Source organism: Trachinotus anak, unplaced genomic scaffold (assembly GCF_046630095.1).
Source record: "Trachinotus anak isolate AG129_WGS33_773 ecotype Australia unplaced genomic scaffold, CSIRO_AGI_Tana_v1 ptg000026l, whole genome shotgun sequence".
Lineage (NCBI taxonomy): Eukaryota > Metazoa > Chordata > Actinopteri > Carangiformes > Carangidae > Trachinotus > Trachinotus anak.
In genome coordinates this window covers 12,929,390-12,948,755 of record NW_027273877.1, presented here as the reverse complement: position 1 = coordinate 12,948,755, position 19,366 = coordinate 12,929,390, and the positions used below count along the sequence as shown (strand labels likewise).

Below are 19,366 nucleotides of genomic sequence, written 5' to 3'. Positions count from 1 at the left end.
TCCCAGTCAATTCCCAATAATTGACTAAATTAGCAATAGCATTATTGTATTGCACCACTGTATGCTGCTCACACAGGCCTCTCCCCTCCCATCCATTTTTATTACATGATAAAATAACTGGCCATAGGTACTTCTCCACTACTGCGGTGCTCACAATGCTGTACTTTACTTTTAATAATTTTTATGTAAACCATTTCTTTATGCGAGCAATGAATAATGTAATTTAGGAATGTAATTGTAAGCTACTGCAGTGAAATGTTTGTAATATATACAGTATCTATGTGTCCACTGTACCTGTGGGCCTGTTGTAACTGGGGTTGGCTGCTGTTTAGATCATACAAGGAAATATTTTGGTCTGTGTCTCAGAATGCTGGGTATTTTAGCAACAGCCTAGAATATATTTTTGCAATGACTCGATTAAGAATCCAATTTTGTTTTTTTGGGTTTTTTTTTTTGTTTTTTTGGTTTGTAACTTCACACTCCAGTTCCTTGTGGATAATTATTACATGTTTTCTCCCAAGAATGAATGTGTCTGTTTGTATTTTCTTATTACACTCACACGTCTTTACTCTGTAACTGATATTTTCCCACATCATTCATCTACAAAGAAAAGTGATTGAATGAGGACAACATTTAGACTTCCAGCCCATCATTTGGCTTGTCTGATTATATTCCAAAACTCAGTGCTCTCTTTCACTTTCTGTTTTTTCTTTTTTTTCTTTCTCTAAAAGCTGAACTTTAATCTTTGTGTCTTTGTGAACCGCGGCAGCCAGGCCACCTCTGATGAAGCAGATAAAGGAGTGATCAGTTGTCATACATGCACAGCCAAGAGTTTTGATCATCCATTATGAAATGAGGTGCTTTGTCCACTAACTGCCTTGAGCCACGGTCGTGGCTTCACTGCAGCCTGAGCTCTCTCAGGAACCTGGCCGAGGCTGGGCGGTCTGACAGAAGCAGCTCTCTCTCAGGAAGACCCTGCAAGATGAGTGCACATCAGATGAACGGTGTAGAAATTGTATTTCTTCATATACACAGATGTGATGATTAGAAGGGCCGAAAGTAACTGGACAAATAAACCTCTTATTCATGAATATAAAGTTCAATTAAATATTTAATTTCCAGTGCTGTAAACTGAGTAAATTTAGCAAACATATAGTTTTAAGGGACTGTCGGCATACCTGCTTCATGTTTCTACTTCTACTTGAAGTATGATATTGTACTTTAGTGCACCATATTTATTTAATACCTGTAGTTTCTTTGCAGCAAAGGGACAGTCTATGATAATAGGGGCCAGGTTAGGACTGTTTCTGCCAACAATGGAAGGGGCCTGTGGGAATCAGAGGGCCCCACCCAGGAGATGTTGGAGAGCCGAAGCATCAGCACACAGGTATTAACACTGCATTATGAAAGTCCTGTGAGCTCCCCCGGCCTAGAGGATGGAGGAAACAACAGACTGACCATACTTATTCACCACAAACAACCAAAGTATTGACAGCAGAGACAAAACCTGTAGCCAGCTACCAATGTATGTACTGGCTCCTGGGAATTCTGGCTCTTTATTTTCCTTCGTATCCCTCTGCTTTTAGTTCTTCAACATTCATGAACTGGAGCCTTAAAGCTTTTGATTATTTGCAAATCCTTGGTGTAAACTGAGATATTTTCAACTCAAGCACACCTGGACCAAACACACATCTGTTCACATTCACTCACATTCACATGCAACTGCACCGCTTTGTGTTCACATGAACCACTAACAATGATGAAGATGTGACCTTACCCACACTCACAGTCCTCAAAGGAGGTTTAATGAGGTCAAACAAGTGGAAACGCCTGTGTGGATGGACAATGGGTGGGCAGGCTCTTTAAAGTACTAGTGGTCCAGATAGATACAGATACAGTGTAAATGGTAGTTACTGTAGCTGTATTTCATCTTAGTCTCACCTCCAAACACCTTGGCCTGCTCTAAAAAGTGGACCAATGTGTTTGGAAAGGAGAGATCTTGTGGTACCAGACTCTAAGAATCCCCCTTCATCAATAATTGTATATTGAATTTCATAGCAAATTGCCCAATAGTCATCCAGAAAAACTTGCTCTGAACCAAAGTGACTGACCACCACACACTTTAATCCCAACCCTCATTCAGAACAGTGAGTCTGTGGTTGTCTGATGTCCAGGAACTGGAGTCGGTTCTGCTTCATCACTCACAGCTGCTGTGCACACAAAACAATGAGCCATAAAAGACTTCCTGTTGGTTTATTCATCTCCTGGTCTGTGCAGATACAATAGAACCTACAACACGCTGCAGCACACTGCACCATCGCTGCAAGTGGATTAGTTATCTGCTGAGGAAAGTTTATGGAACATTAGCAGCAGAGAGAAGCGTAGAAACAAAACACATGAAGGGCTCTCGATCAGGTTTTGAGAATCTAATGATATATACAGAGCTCGCCAGACTAGAAGATGGCTGTCGAGAGAAGGTGAGGGCTGAGGTGTATGAAGGTCTTGGTCCTGAGGAGCGTGGTGGAGGTGGACTTCTTATTTTGACTCGTGTCTCCGGATCTGCTCATGTTACTGCCTTTTTTTTTAGGTGGTGATGCCAGGCAGCAAAAGAGCTGTAGAGGTGGATGAAGTGGAAGATCTGTCCCAACTGGAGTGAGTTCAGACACACACACACACACACACACACACACACACGCACACACACAGCACCTACAGTATAATTAACCTGTTTGCCTACTGTATGTTCTCAGAGAAGTGTGCGAGAGTTCTGTGCTTCTGAACCTGAAGAAGAGGTTCCACCGTGACTGTATCTATGTAAGTTTCATTACTGGCCTCACACCTCTGAAATATTTTACATCAGGTAACTCAGGTACTCTCCTCTTCTTCACCTCTCCAGCAGCTGGCATCTGTGTTAAAACTGAAAAAGATGACATATAGCTGGGTATATGCTAAAAAAAATCACACCATCCATGTAGGGTAAGGACAATTTAAAGGTGCTTCAGAAAAAAAATGAAAGCACAGATAACTGGCTAAAATTTACCAAAACAAATCTGGACCCAAATATCTACAGTCCTTCCCAAATGAGTTTTTTAGATTTGATAGTTTTTCTCCAAAAGGTTTAGTGTACATATATTCATTGAATGGCTGTGTCATTTTCTTTCCCCCAGACTTACATCGGAAACATGCTACTGTCCATTAATCCCTTCAAGCCTCTTAACACCTACACAGCTGAGCTGAGACAGAAATACCAGAGCAAAGAGCAGCAGAGAAACCCACCGTGAGCAAACACTTCACCACAGCATGAGCCTCATCAAGTGTTTCATTCACTTCAAAACATCTCCCTGTGTGCTCTCATTCTATCGTCTCAGAATTTAACCAGAAGACCTGCTCTCTCCCATCATCTATACACATATATATTTTAAAGGATAAAGCTTAATAATATACCTTTTTATTATTCCCAACAAATCCTGCAAACAGACCGAAACCAATAATGATATATCTTATTCCTCTGTGCCGTAGTGATAGAAAAACTGCTGTTGTCCAGAAACTATAAAAAAAGCATCAGTGAGCCACACTGTTGTTGGACTGGGCGACATGTTCCTTCATCACCCTGAACACACACACATTTTTTTATTTTGACTTAATTTCACACACACACTGTCCAGCTGCCAGAAATACTCACTCACCAAATGTGGATTCATCCGCTGCTAAAAATAGTGCCCAAAAATGCACGATTTCCTCCAGTTTCACTGATGTTTGATAGAAACTACAGTGACCATCTGTTTTCAGAAATTACTGAATGTTTTTAAAGATTTATGTTCTCTGTACAAACCAGTGGTCTTGGAGATCAGGTCAGAAAGTATTGACAGATGGTCTGACAAATTGTTACCTTTGGCATTTCGTTTTTTTTCCCCATGATATTTGTTCACAATTAGAAAAATATGCAACAAGACCGTCCTCATCATTTAATATACCAGCATCCTTAAGTGGAATTCAGTTGAATTGTTGCATTAAAATCTGTTCTGGTTAATTGTCACCAACATCAAAGTATTTATCACTTGATATCTAATAATACATTTCAACCCAAATTTATTTCATTATATTGGATATATATTGGATTGGATATATAAGCTGACAGTAACTTGCTGGTTAGTTATTTTAAGCCTGTGTGAAAAGCTTTCTCACCTTAAACTGCTCCTCAGATATGACCAGGAGCTGGTGTGATCCCTGCATGTCAGGTGAGCGAGCCAGGCCGTGGGCCCCCCCCAGGGACTCAGGGAGAGGAGCACAGGGACCGTCCAACACCTCTATACCAAGGACAGGAGCCCGGTGCATCAGCTGGATCTCCTTAGCTGGATTCAAGCAGGCGGTGACAGAGAGCAGAGGACATTTCAACAACAGGACAGAGATGAGAAAACAGCCCATCCTAAAAAACACAAACTTCCTAAAGTGTTTCTTACCCGGCTGCGCTGTGACAGGCTCGTCTGCTCTGTGCTCTACAGGAGGAAGGTGGAGCATGTATGCAAACACACAGCCACCCTTCGTTCCTGCCCACAGGGGGGGGGGGTGTGTCATGTGAGCCTGTGAGGAAATGAGGAGACACGTGTGAATTATAATGAAGTAAGTTCATGTATTCGGCTGCTGAAGGACTGTCGGAGGGATTTCTTCATGCTTCACCCTGGACAGAGGAGCCTCCATGGCAAGCTGGTCACTGGGGTTCAGGGTGCACCTACAGGGCAGAGGGGAAGATTTGAAATACTAATTTAACTGTTATAGATGCAGAGTTAGAAATGGTTTTTGGGCTGTGGAGCTCAGTTAAACGGTGTTGTGAGTGGGTATGTCTTTGTGTAAAATGTCATGTCCTGTATCTGTTAGTTTTTTAGTTAGTTATTTACTTATTATCGTTATCGTCTGTTATCCAGTGTCGACAAATCAAAATCAGTCCTCTCACCTATCCAGCAGTGCCCGCCACAGTCAGGTAACCACTGTGTTTACAAAGATGGATCTTCTGAACGCCGAGCCTCGGGTCGTCACTGTGCGGGTCAAAACAGCCAACCTGCACAACACATGATGGAAAATGATTTAGCAGCAAATCAGCTTTGCACTGCCATGAAGTCGTGATGCTTTCAAAGACAGATGAAAAAAGGATTTTTAGTCCCTAGAAGAAGTTGAGCTACAAAAACACTGGATCTGACTTTCCCATCATGGAAGTTGACTGCAGCTCTTTGACCTTTTGTGCCTGATAAGAGGTTCTTTTCTCACATGTGACAAATCTTGCAAAGGCAAAAGACATTTTACAGCCGTTTTCAGAGGCTCAGCTGTGCTCAGCTTGTACATGGGATACAGACAGACTCCTGATGCATCCCAGAAACACACGGTGCCATTCTCGTGCCTGCACACAAACAAACACACACACACACAGACATACACAGATAAACACGCTGTTGTTGTTGCTAGGATTGAGAAATGATTCAAACATTAGAAGATAGTGAACATGGAACAGGTATTTACCTGGACAGCATGTGTGGCTGCTGATTTGCATCTGTGGAACTGCAGCTTTTTTTTTTTTTCTTTCTTCAACATGAAAGACTGATTAGCCAAGTCCATTTTGAACCATGCTTCTGTAACATTTGTAATAATTATTTTAACATGTTATATGCTGGAAATATTTATTTTATTGGTGCAATGATTTTGCTGTTCTGTATCACTGTTCTTTTAGAAATTCAAGTACAAACATACAAACAAACAGAAAATGATTTGGCTAAAATGATGTCTGTCAGTCAGTCATACAGATGTTGCTGCTGCACTGACCCTGTGAGCAGCAGGTCTCTCTGTGGAGGGTCTGGGCCTCCTGTGATTGGCCAGGTTCTGGCCTCCTGTGATTGGCCATGGCTGTGTGGAGAGAGGGGAAATGAAAGTTTAACAATAATACGACTTAATGGCGTCTGTCCAACCAGAAATGAAACAGTGCTTCCATGTTCAGAAGATGCACATATATATATATATATTTATAGAGTCAATCTATGGATATATATACTTTAGGTGCATAATGGATAAAAGCCACGTCCCCAGTTTTTTTTCTGAGGAACTTTTAGAGTATTTAGAAGTCCTGCTGTAGAGGATCTAACAGCTCGTGGAGGGACATAAAACAACAGAGAATCTGTGATGTAAGAGGCCAAACCATTGAGAGCTTTGTACACAAGTCAATAACTTTAAAATCAGGATAGTACAGGGACTGTAGTGTAGGAAGTATAGGAGTAATCTGCTCTTCCTCCTTGTTTTCATTAAGTCTAGCAGCAGAGCTCTGAATTAGCTGTAGTTTTCTCAATTGACTTTTTTGGAAGTCCAGTAGAAAGAGTATCACATTCGTCCAGTCTGCTTGGAATAAAAGCAGGAACGAGCCTTTCAGCAACTTGTTGAGTTAGAAAGTGGCGCACTGTTTTAGGTGGAAGAAAGCTGTTTTTGCTAACTTGCTTATGTGAGATTTGAAACTTAGATCAGATTATAAAATACAGTATAGATTCCCCTGACTACTGCTCTGCAGCATCCACCACATTCCAGTGAAGCCAACGTGCAAACAGAAGCAAGACTCTTCTGTCAGTCATTCCAGAAGATCTAAGACAATTTCAGTCCCTGGTTTACACCAGGCTTAAAATAACTTACTTTCAGTAATGCTAATTTCACATATCTAATGTAAAACACCATATAAGATCATAAAAGCAATCATAAATGATGAATAACAGTAAACACAGAGTTCTCTGGAGCGCTCTTCAACAGTCTGACGTCTGCTCAGACCTTTTTGGAGTAGTGTGTGTTCTGCAGGTCTCCAGCAGCGATGACCCTGTCCCACAGTTTGAGGGGGGTGGTGGAGATGTGGTGGGAGCAGGTGATGGCCGAGCTGTGGAGGGGAACCAGGTACGGTGTCTGAATGACCGGCCAGCCCTCACTCTGCAGGTCAGTCACTACCAGCTCCTCCTCCACCAGGACCACCAGTGCACTGGGGTCTCCTGCAGATCAACAGGACACAGTGAGAACAGTAGTTACACACTGATCTGGGAAAGGTTAGTCTCACTTGTTTAGACTTTTCTCCTGGGGTTGTAGATTATCTCCAGTAAAGCCACAGTTGATATTAATCATATGCACCAAAGGTGAACACACACTAAATGTCTGTTATGATGTCTTGCGTTGCAAACATGGTTTCCTGGTTGATGCACGAATGACACATGTCCACAGCCTGTTTACACCCCCCACAGGACAATAGTGGCAGTTGAGTCAGTAGGTTTACGTGCACACAGTAAAGCAGGCTGCTGGGAGAAATCAGGTTACACCAGGAAATCATGTGCACGTTGTGTTTACATGCATATCACGTGTACATGTCTTGTGATAGTAGAGCTGAGCTGACACCTGACTGATACTTTTTCATGGCTTGTAGAACCCGATAATGTAATAACCCCAATAATGTAATAAAAAATTTCACTTGAGTGGATTGAAAATGTAATAAAACCTGATAATGTAATAACTTCCCAATAATGTAATAAAGTGCATTTCCCAATAATGTAATACACTCTTAACCAATAATGTAATAAAGTATTACATTAACGGGAGGTTATTACATTATCAGGTTAGCCTTCATTTCAAGGGACCTGATAATGTAATAATACTCCAATAATGTAATAATTTAACAGGAGATCACCCATTACTTGGTTTCAAGTGGTGTGTTCAAGGTTATATTTCTGTGTAAGCAACACAAGCTCCAGACCGCCACCAACAGGTCAAAGTTGGACATGCATGAATGGTTAACTTTGACCCGTTCATCCGTTTTCACAAACGATGTATCACTGGGGCCCTCGGGCCAAGCCTAGGTAAACGCATCCTTAATGTCTTTTTCCACCATATTTGATTTCCGCCATCTTTGATTTGATCAAAAACCTTTAAAAGGCCTCTCTTGTCACAGATTTTGTCTAATCTTCTTGAAACGTTGCCCAGGTGATATTCAGACCATGACACACGAATGCATTCAGCATCTTCTTCAAATTCAAAGGCGCTTAGCACTTTCAACTTGTTGAGTGTTTTTTTTCCTCTCAAGAATGTGGTCACACTGTAACACCTGGATGTGATCTGATCACAACAAGCCAGGCAACATCTGGACCTCAGTTTTATCTCATTCTAGTTGCAAAGCATCCCATTTGCATTTACACCTGCTTTAACATGAGATTCTTATCCAGATAACATCCAGATGGGGAGTGTCCCCATCCAGGAGGAACCACCCTGACTATACAAACCGGTTTTCTTCTTGAAACAATGTTGACACAGTGAACAGTAACCAGGTTACAGTTCTATGACTGTAAGATGAATGTGTTGTATGTCACTTGTTGCCTGCCTGTGTGCTGTGGTCCGAAGAAGTCGATGATCCAGAGCCACTTGTGTTTAACTGTGATACAGTGTCTGACGCCATAACTGGCCCTTGGCATGCTGCCACTGAACAGCAGGAATGGAGGTCCACACACACACACACACACACACACAGAGTCATTGTGACTTCTTTCACCGGCAGAGGGGAGGAGCAGCTGAAAGTGAAAGTGTTCAGTGAGCTCAGACTCCATTTGAAGTGGACGGAGCAGAAGGAGGGAAACTGAAGGCTGAGGCAGGTGAGTGTTAACACAACATTATTATTATTTTACTGTCAAAGTCTCTGAGTCAGTTTGTCCCTGTGGACAAAAAAATCTATTTCTATTGAATCGATTTTATGTTCACTGAGATGGGAGTGTAATCTTATTCATCTTGCATTACATGATGCAGGTGAGTAAGACTGGGGACTTGCTCACTAAATAATATGTCCACTGAGCCTGTCCAGCTAATATTTCTTGGTAGTTTCGGTGCATAATGGATAAAAGCCACGTCCCCAGTTTTTTTTCTGAGGAACTTTTAGAGTATTTAGAAGTCCTGCTGTAGAGGATCTAACAGCTCGTGGAGGGACATAAAACAACAGAGAATCTGTGATGGAAGAGGCCAAACCATTGAGAGCTTTGTACACAAGTCAATAACTTTAAAATCAGGATAGTACAGGGACTGTAGTGTAGGAAGTACAGGAGTAATATGCTCTTCCTCCTTGTTTTCGTTAAGTCTAGCAGCAGAGCTCTGAATTAGCTGTAGTTTTCTCAATTGACTTTTTTGGAAGTCCAGTAGAAAGAGTATCACATTCGTCCAGTCTGCTTGGAATAAAAGCAGGAAGGAGCTTTTCAGCAGCTTCAGTTTGTCCCTGTGGACTGTGGAGGGAAGAAGAGTCACAGTGAACTTCTGTCCACACAGAGACACTGAGAGGAAAACCTGTGTGTGTGTGTGTGTGTGTGTGTGTGTGTGTGTGTGTGTGTGTGTGTGTGTGTGTGTGTGTGTGTGTGTGTGTGTGTGTGTGTGTGTGTGTGTCTTGAGCAGCTTGTTTGTCCTGACTCTTGTGTGTGTGAGCTCACAGTCAGTGTTACTGGTTTCCCTCTCAGACTGACTGAAGTCCTGAAGATGAGTGATTGTGTGGAGGAAGAGGAGGACAGAGCAGAGTCTCCAGGATCCAGCTGTCTGTCTGTGAAGAGTGACGGGTCCAAAGGTGAACCTATAAACTTCAGTCCTGAACCTGGACCCTCAGACTCACAGTAAGAGACCTGCTACAAACCTGTGAACTGTCTCTGTAACAGTGTTTAGTGTGTTGAACTCCTGCAGTGATGTCACTTCCTGTAACAGCTGCCGTAGTGTCACAGAAAATAACTTCCCCTGGTTCCTCTGACATATCAGTGTATTAACAGTGACTGCTGAGGAGCTGGTTTCTTGTGAAATGATCCCAACAAAGAAGAGTTTGACTTTTTTCTTGTGCATATTTTTGCTGCAGCTGATGAACATGACAGAGATGTAAAGATGTCAGTAATTAAAGGGCCGTGGTGGAGCAGAGAAGCAGCCACAGAAGAAGAGAGCAGTGTGTTGGTGAACCTGGATGAGCTGGGATCTAACAGAGTTGACCACACTTTGCAGGATCATTTTACAGCCTGAATGATGAGCTTCACATGTCAGAGCTTCACTCTCCACAGTTAGTTTGATCCAAACTACAGTGAGCAGCTGTTGGAGGAAATGACTGAGCCTCTTTAACATCAAACTAGATATTTGTCAGCTGTTTATACAGATTTCAGGCTCTATGTAATATGGGCCGCTGATTGTAAAGTGGTTCATACTGAAATAACAACATTTCATCGCATTTAGTCAAGTTATGTTTTTTTAAACCAGATCAATATTTGTGAACTTTGTCATATTCACATAATAATAATGTAATGTTGATATTAAATCTAAATTTTAATGTCAAATCTAAACATTGGTGAAACTTAATATTTAGCTAATATGCTAATTCACACTGCTGGTCAGAGGAAGTACCAAAATAAAAGCTCAATCCAGCATTATCCACAGTCAAGAGGAGTGGGTGGAGAAGGGCAGACGTAACGTACCAGTCATATAAATGGGGCTTTTAAGTTTCAGTTAACAAGATAATGTTCTGTACAAGGAAAATAATTCAAATTGAAGTGAGACTAAAAGGATATCCTCAGGATTTGGAGAGAGTGAAAAGTTTTTTTAGGGAAATTATTTGATGAGAAAATGACATGGACTGTACTTATTCAGAAATTAGTGGACGAATGTTAGAAAGTAGTAAATGTAATGACGTGTTTAGTTGGAGGTCCATGAGGGCAGACAGACCTGCTTTGAGGACCATATACAATGGATTAATTAGATCAGTTTTAGATCATGGTTGTGTGGTTTATGGATCAGCAGCAAACACTTCTCTCAAAAAATTAGATAATGTAAAATATCAAGCTTGGAGATGATGCACAGTTGCATTTAAAACAACCCCAACTACAGCATTACAGGTGGAAATGGGAGACGTGCCTTTAGAAATGAGAAGACGACAGATATCACTGAATTACTGGATCAGTTTACAGGGTCATAGTCCAGGTCATCCAACACCAGAGACCTTAAACCTGGCTGGGAAAAGGAGAAGAGGGAAACAAAAAGCTTTGGGTGGATAATGAATCAGAAAGCTTCAGAACTGAAATGAGATCAATGAAACGTCAGTCCAACAGTACCATTGTCAGCAATACCACCTTGGATACTTCCAGACGCCACAGGAGATTTCACATTGTTAGAAAAGAAGAACAAAGATAAGTTCATTTATAATCCATGTACCATACAAGCTGACACTGACAGTTACCATAGTTACATCTGGAAATACAGAGATGCATCAAAGAGCTCATCTATTAAAACTGGAGGAGCATTTTTTATTCCAGAATGTCAAATGAAATGTGAGAACCGACTTGCAGGACTGGATGAGACCAGCACATCTCAGTAGCTTGCAGGACACCTTCTGAGACGACCGGCTGGTCAATGTGCACCATCGTCCTGGGGAGGAAGAACCATCTCTGCAAGCCCTCTGGCACTTTAGCACTGGCTCTGTTGTCTGTAGGGTTTTGAAATAAGTTATTCCACGACTGAAAGTCGCCCAATAGCACCAACAAACTGAGCGATGGAGGCAGCGGTAAATCAACAGCTCCCATAAGCCTGTGAATATTCTCATTTGTCCAGGTCATAGTATCTCAAAGGAGTTTTAAATCGAAAGCAACTGGACTTGGTTATTTGTCTAGGGAGACGTTTCACCTCTCATCCAAGAGGCTTCATCAGTTCTTTCTCGCACCTGACCAGCCTGGACCAGTCCAGTTGCTTTCGATTTAAAACTCCTTTGAGAACAGCTCTCATGTTTTGTGAGGTAGAAGTACTGTTTTTGTCACTAGAGTCTGGTATGTGGTTTTGAATAGAGCAATGGCTGTTTCTGGTTAAACAAAAAGGATCTTGCCTTTAACAAAAAGGTCTGTCTCAGTAGGAACACTGTCCATAATATTGTCAGACACATATATTAATAATCTGAACCTGTTAGTGGCAAATCAGGCACTTTCAGTGGACGTACTAATGTGGACAAATGCCTTGTTTTATTAAGTTACTTTTACCTCTTATAGTGTTCTTGCATCATATTGGACTGACTCCATTTACCCAAAATGATGGAAAACAGGGCCCAGGTTTAAAAGTGTCTGAATGATCTTAGCCATAGCACCGGCGGTAAGCCAGACATCTTGCAGATGCATCATTGCCCCCTACAGGGCAGGAGTGGACGGTCAGTCATTTCAGGAACCAGGCTGTGAGCTGTTGAGATGAGCCAGCCCCATTGATTCATTGGGTCCTCACATCGGAAATGTCGCAGCAAATACTCAAAAAGGAATCATTTGGATAAACTGACCACAGATTATAAATCTAAACAGTGATGTTCTCACCTGAAGAAATATGTAAATTTAGCAAAGTGATATGAAAAGTCCTAGGACCAAAGTTGGAAGAGCTTTGAGTCTGGATTGACTGTGGATAACGCCGTATTGTGCTTTTATTTTGGTATTTCCACTGAACAGCAGTGTGAATTTGCATATTAGCTAAATATTAAGTTTCACCAATATTTAGATTTAACATTTAAATTAAATATTTAATGTTTAGAATACGATTTAATATTTAGATTTAAAATTATTATCACATTATTTTAAAGAACAGTAAATATGACAAAGTTCACAAATATTGCTGTAAATCTGGTTTTAACATTATTTGGAGCTAAATGTTATAAAATGTTAATTTCACTATAAACCACTTTACAATCTGTGACCCACATTCTTACACCAGCACAAAGCACAACACCAGTGTCTTTGCTAGTGTGTGTTGGTGTTAAAATGAGGTAAGGTCAGGAGCGTTGTCGACTCGTTTCTATCTCATTTCATTCAGTTTCAGATGAGGCTGTAAAATATGAAAGTGAGGGAACAAAAACGTGCATTGCACCTTTAGGTAAATATTTTTCTGCCAGTTTGGCTCTTTTCATGGGGTTTGTTGTCAAGAACAAACATGTAGAATAACAGCAGAATGATCCTTTAATTACACACAAGACTGTCTTTACCATCACTGATATCTGTGCAGATGTAACTCTGACAAACTGTGTGTTTGTCAGTGAAGTTGTGTGATGGTCAGATGAAGCCTGCAGCAGGATGTGGTGTTTGCTGTTGTCACAGTCACGTAGAAACACACAGGCCTCCTTGTGTGAAATGAAGCTGAACTCCAGAGAAAGAATCAATATGGAGAAGAAGAGCAGACACATCAGCAGCCATTAGTTTTAGTCAGGATGTTGTTTTGTCTTCATTTGTGGCAGTGGCAGTGTCGGGGTCACAGACATCTGATCCTCTCATCTTACCTTTGTATCACTCTGCTTCTTTAGAGCTGATGTGAGACAGGTCATCAACAGCTGGAGACTGGACACATTTAATGACTGACTGACACAACAGTGTTGTTTCTGGATGCTGCTGTGTTGCTTCCATCCTTCAGTACAGTGTGCGGTGCTGGATGGTGACGTCACTGCAGGACGTCAGCTGAGAGTTCCCACAATGACTCTGTCATCAGAGAATTGATCAGTGATCCATGTGATATGAATAAAAACATGTTTGTGTTTGCAGAGGTCAGAACCACAGACTGAGAGCAGAGTCTCCAGGACCCAGCTGTCTGTCTATGAAGAGTGACCGCTCCAAAGATTTTTTTCCTCCAGACTTCAGTCCTGAACCTGGACCCTCAGACTCACAGTAAGAGACAGTTTCTACTGTAAACTGAGCTGAAGATGATTCAGTTATTAGACATATTTGACTGTGACATGTTAGTGATGAAGAAATGTCTTCACAGAGGGAGGAAGAGGAGTGGTGTCTCTGGGGAGGAGCAGCTGTCCTGCTGTGCTCTGTGTCAGGACGTCCTGAAGGATCCAGTCTCTACCAGCTGTGGACACTGGTTCTGCAGACAGTGCTTCACCTCATACTGGGACCAGTCTGGGTCTTCAGGAGACCCCTCCTGTCCCCAGTGTGGACAAAGACCCAGAACCAGACCTGGACTGCAGACAGCCAGTCAGAGCAGCACTGTACAAAGTGAGACTGAACATGTGTCTGCTGATGTCTTCATTTCTGAAACCAGGACCTGTTGTTTTCTCCAGTGTCAGTTGTTCTATCACACAGCACTGACATTTCAGATGATTCTAAAAAGCACAACATTAAAAAGCTTTTCTTTGCTGCTCTTTAGTTTTTCTGTAGCTGATGAAAATAATCAGCAGATTCTCAGATTCTCTGTCTTCAGTCTGACATTGTCTCTTCTCTTCCAGCAGATAGTGGTCTGCAGGAGGTTTTAGATCAACATAAGATCAGTCTGAGGAGCAGATGTGAACGTGTGACTGAAGGAACTGATGGAACAGGAAGTGGAACCCTCCTCAACAGGATCTACACTGAGCTCTACATCACAGAGGGACAGAGTGAAGAGGTTAATACCCAACATGAGGTGAGGCAGCTGGAGACAGCTTCCAAGATGAAGACCCTCCATGATGCTCCAATCAAGTGCCATGACATATTTAAAGCCTTACCTGACCAACAGAGACCCATCAGAGTGGTTCTGACCAATGGCGTCGCTGGCGCTGGAAAAACCTTCTCAGTGCAGAAGTTCAGTCTGGACTGGGCAGAGGGCTTGGAGAACCAAGATGTCAGTCTGCTGGTTCTGCTTTCGTTCAGGGAGCTGAACCTGATCAGAGAGCAGCAGTACAGTCTTCTCAGGCTGCTCCATGTTTTCCATCCAACATTACAGAAGGTCACAGCAGAGCAGCTGGCTGTCTGTAAAGTTGTGTTCATCTTGGACGGCCTGGATGAAAGCAGACTTTCACTGGATTTCACCAACAGGGAGGTTGTGTCTGATGTCACACAGACGTCATCAGTCAACCTGCTGCTGACAAACCTCATCCAGGGGAACCTGCTTCCCTCGGCTCTGGTGTGGATCACTTCCAGACCTGCAGCAGCCAATCAGATCCCTCCTACATGTGTTGACAGGGTAACAGAGGTACGAGGTTTCACTGACGCCCAGAAGGAGGAGTACTTCAGGAGGAGATCCAGTGATGAAGAGCTGTCCAGCAGAACCATCTCACACATCAAGAAGTCCAGGAGCCTCCACATCATGTGTCAAGTCCCAGTCTTCTGCTGGATCACTGCTACAGTTCTGGAGCACATGTTGACTACAGAGCAGAGAGGAGAGCTGCCCCAGACCCTGACTGACCTGTTCTCACACTTCCTGCTGGTTCAGACAAAGAGGAAGAAGCTCAAGTATAATGAGGGACATGAGACCAGTCCACAGGAGCTGATGGAGGCTGACAGGGAAGTTCTTCTGAGGCTGGGGAGGCTGGCATTTGAACATCTGGAGAAAGGAAACATCATGTTCTACCAAGAAGACCTGGAGCAGTGTGGTCTGGATGTCACAGAGGCCTCGGTGTACTCAGGACTCTGTACTGAGATCTTCAAAAGAGAGAGTGTGATCTTCCAGAAAACAGTCTACTGCTTTGTTCATCTGAGCATTCAGGAGTTTCTGGCTGCAGTCTACATGTTCCACTGTTACACCAACAGGATCACAGAGGTCCTGGAAAACTTCCTGGGAAAACAACATGTTGATTTAACCCTGGATGTCTTTCTTAGGGCAGCCATGGAGAATTCCCTCAGAAGTAAAAATGGACACCTGGACCTGTCTGTTCGCTTCCTTCATGGCCTCTCTCTGGAGTCCAACCAGAGACTCTTAGGAGGTCTGCTGGGTCAGAGGAAGAACAAATCAAAAACCATCCAGAGAGCCATCAACAACCTGAAGGAGATGAACAGTGATGAAATCTCTCCTGACAGAAGCATCAACATCTTCCACTGTCTGATGGAGATGAAGGACCACTCAGTTCATCAGGAGATCCAAGAGTTCCTGAAGTCAGAGACCAGATCAGAGCAGAGACTCTCTGAGATCCACTGCTCAGCTCTGGCCTACATGCTGCAGATGTCAGAGGAGGTTCTGGATGAGTTGGAACTGAAGAAGTACAACACATCAGAGGAGGGACGATGGAGACTGATCCCAGCTGTGAGGAACTGCAGGAAGGCTCGGTGAGTCCAGACATGATCAATATAATTATCAATCAGTAGATTAGATCAGTAGTTGAGTCAAATTCAGATAAACACAGTTTTCATTTATTCTCATTATTCTTAGTTTTACTTTGAAACAATCAAAGGTCAGTTGTGTTTTTTTCTGGAGGTGTTGTAAATGCTGTGAGCACCAAAATGTAGATGTTTCAGTTGGTTGTGATTGTTGCTGTTAAGTTCATAAAAACACTTGTTTTGTTTATTTGTAATAATTGTTCAATGCTTCATTGATTTGTTAATGTTCTGTGTTGTTTTGAGTCTTTTTGGTTTAATTCAAACCAGATCAAACTAATTAAAGCAGCTCCACTGATCTTACACCTCAGTGTGTGTTTCCAGGTGTTTCCAGGTGTTGGGGAGGACACCTGCATATGAGAAAACAGTAGTATTAAACCTTTAGTGTCTCCAGCTGTGCAGTCTGATAAATGTCCTCAGGTGATGTCACCTGAGTCAGTGTGGGCGGAGTCTGAAGATGACACCAGACCTCTGTGAGCTTTATTGATTATTGAACTTTTCATGTTGAAGAGTGAACTTGTGTTTTTTCAAGTGTCATGGTGGAGCTTTAAAGTCTTTCCATAGATTGTGTTGAATGAGACAGAAAGTCCCAGGTGTTTTCTCTCTTGTTGCTGTAGAGGAGAGTCGTATCAGGAAATGTTCAGCTTCAGCCAAGAACACAGGTGTGAATCTATCAGAGCAGAATGGGAGGATTCAGTCTTCTTCTACACACGCACACACACACACACACACACACACACACACACACACACACACACACACACACACACACACACATTCTTCCAGGTTGTAACTGTAGAGTCCACTAAGTGTTGATCACTAGTGTTTTACTGAGGACAGTTTGTTCATGGATCAACGTGGGTGCTGCCACTGATTCACCACAATGAGCCAGATGTGTTTTATGCAGTGGTGTGTGTTGACTTCTACAGAGAGGCAGCAGAGCCAAGCAATCTGGAGTCAGTTTAAAAACAGTGGAGAATAAAACTGTTTTTCTGAACAAGATTCTGACTCTGGATCAAATCATATGATGGAAGCAGAAATGTAACATCATTTTCCCTCCTTCATCTGCACAACAAAGATTCCCATGAAACTCTGCAGGTCTGAGAGAGAGTGATGAGAATTATTGTTTCATGTCAAACACAATCAGATAAGATGAGCTGAGCCACAGATGTGAAGAGCAGATGTTCATCACATCATCATCTTTTCTCATCAGATGCATTTTAACTTCAGTGTCTTTTATTACAAACTGTCTGATTTATTCTAACACATTTTATATTTTCTCTCATCACAGACTTGTTGGTTGTGGACTCTCAGAGACTCACTGTGAAGTCGTGTCCTCAGCTCTGAAGTCCAACCCCTCCCATCTGAGACACCTGGACCTGAGTGGAAACAACCTGAAGGATTCAGCAGTGAAGCAGCTGTGTGCTGGACTGGAGAGTCCAAACTGTAGACTGGAGACTCTGGGGTCAGCTCACTGACTGGAGCTGTTGTAGTTTTATATTCAGTTCAAATCTGTGAAGCTCCAGTTTTTCATTGGTTGGTTCATTTTCAGGATTTCTGTGTGAGGATTTAAAAAATCAGCCAGTGAAGGGAAAGAAGGAAGATGAGACCAGGAGCAGAGTGGTGATGGGGAGGGTCAGGAGAATCCCCGGGGGCCGTTTGGGGGCCGGGGCCAGACTGATTATTGTGTAGACTAATAATATTGTGTTATATAAAAGTGGTCTACCTCGCTGCACCATCCTGCAGCCTGAACTGAGCCTCACAGCCTCTTGTCTGTCCCAGCACGTCAGACGCTACCAAGTCTATATTTGCAGTAGGGGGTAAATGAGCGGCCCCTCCTCAGGTGGTAGAACCCCAGTGTGTTTTGAACTGTGATTGGTCAGCTGCTGACCAATAAGAGCTGTGAAGTGGGGCTGGTACAGAGTCATCAGAGACGTGTTGGTGTTATCAGGGAACGTGTGTATTCACTGTTCACATTGGTTTGAAGCAGCAGCAGAAAGAGAAGGAGAAAGGTGGAGCAGAGAAGAATGAAGAAGAACAAATACTGGAGGAGGAAGCAGAGAAATGTTCCACAATCACAGAGAGATTCAACATCCAGTAAAGAGCCGGCAGCTGAAATGCTAAGCAGGGGCGTTGTAGCTAGCTGCTAGCTCAGCTCATATTAAATGTGGCTAGTACAGCTAGCTGCTAGTTGTTGGGCAGCAGCCCTGTGCTTGTGTTAGCTGCTGTTTGTCTTTGTGTGTTATTAACAGCTGGGACTGGTGATCTCCAGGTAAAATGAAGGGTCCCACTCGGCCCCTGGATGAGAGCAGTCACAGTGTTTGTTTGTTTGAGCCAACATGTCCTCTATGTTCAGGTGGAGCTTCATGTGGCTCCTTCTATCAGAGGCTAAAACAAGCCTGTCTCCAGGCCCACACACCTGGAGACATCAGCAGGTGCTGAGGTGTCTCCCAGCAGCCACTGAGAGTCAGAGCTCAGAGGTGAACTCACTGGAGGCAGAAGGAGACAAGATGGATTTGATTTGTTGGTGAGGGTGAAGGACTCAGGAAGCAGCTTTGAACAGGCGTGATGCAGTTGAAGGCAGGGAGGGACTGGCCAATCAGAGGAGATCCAGGAAAACAGCTCCTAGTTCCTCAGGAGACAGCTGCCACTGATCTGAGAGCAGATGTTGTGTTGTGGTCAGAAACACAGCAGCTTGTGTATGTTGTGGAGCTGACAGTACCATGGGAGGACGCAGGAGAAACGGCCTCTGAGAGGAAACAGCTCAGATACACAGAGCTGGCAGCAGAGGCAGAGGAGCCTGCTCTGAAAGCTGAGCTCCAGGGGAGGTTGGCTGTAGGGGTTTTGTTGGCAGATCAGTCTGGTCCCTGTTACCTGAACTGAGCTGCTCTCACTTCTGTTCTCTTCAAGTCCACGTTGTGCTTCTCTGAACCTGTGCACTGTGAACTCAAAGCGCTCCAGGTGTCCTTCATGTCATATCTAGTTGATTGTGTGTGAACAAAACAAGAGGTCAGACTTGATCTTGAAGAATGGAGCTTCTTCTAATCACATGAATAACACAAGTGGTCATGTGACTGTGGTTCAGGAGCAGTTACCAGAGCAGACTGACACTGACACTCAGAGAAACTCTGTTCATCAACTATCAGACCTAAACCGTGGACGTTGTGCTGAGCTGAAGGGTTGTAGGACTGTGAGCACAGGTTTGATCTCTGCTCTGTGACCTTCATTAACCCCGTCCTCACTCAGTCTGCTCCTCACTGGGGGGTTGATGTGAAAATCAG

The 19,366-nt window shown here is 43.1% G+C and overlaps 2 protein-coding genes across 3 annotated transcripts in view; one reads left to right on the top strand and one right to left on the bottom strand.

The window, feature by feature from the left end:
* Positions 1-19,366, bottom strand: part of LOC139609617 (protein NLRC3-like) — a 165,607-nt gene that overhangs the window by 94,731 nt on the left and 51,510 nt on the right. The gene's annotated exons all lie outside the window — the stretch shown is intronic.
* The window catches only part of LOC139609633 (protein NLRC3-like), a 90,522-nt gene continuing 84,721 nt past the window's right edge, over positions 13,566-19,366 (top strand). The window contains exons 1-4 of the mRNA XM_071464503.1: positions 13,566-13,682; positions 13,780-14,015; positions 14,246-16,037; positions 17,377-17,550. Of these exons, the coding sequence (XP_071320604.1) occupies positions 13,612-13,682; positions 13,780-14,015; positions 14,246-16,037; positions 17,377-17,550 (2,273 nt within the window). The 5' untranslated portion in view covers positions 13,566-13,611. The remainder of the gene's footprint in view (positions 13,683-13,779; positions 14,016-14,245; positions 16,038-17,376; positions 17,551-19,366) is intronic.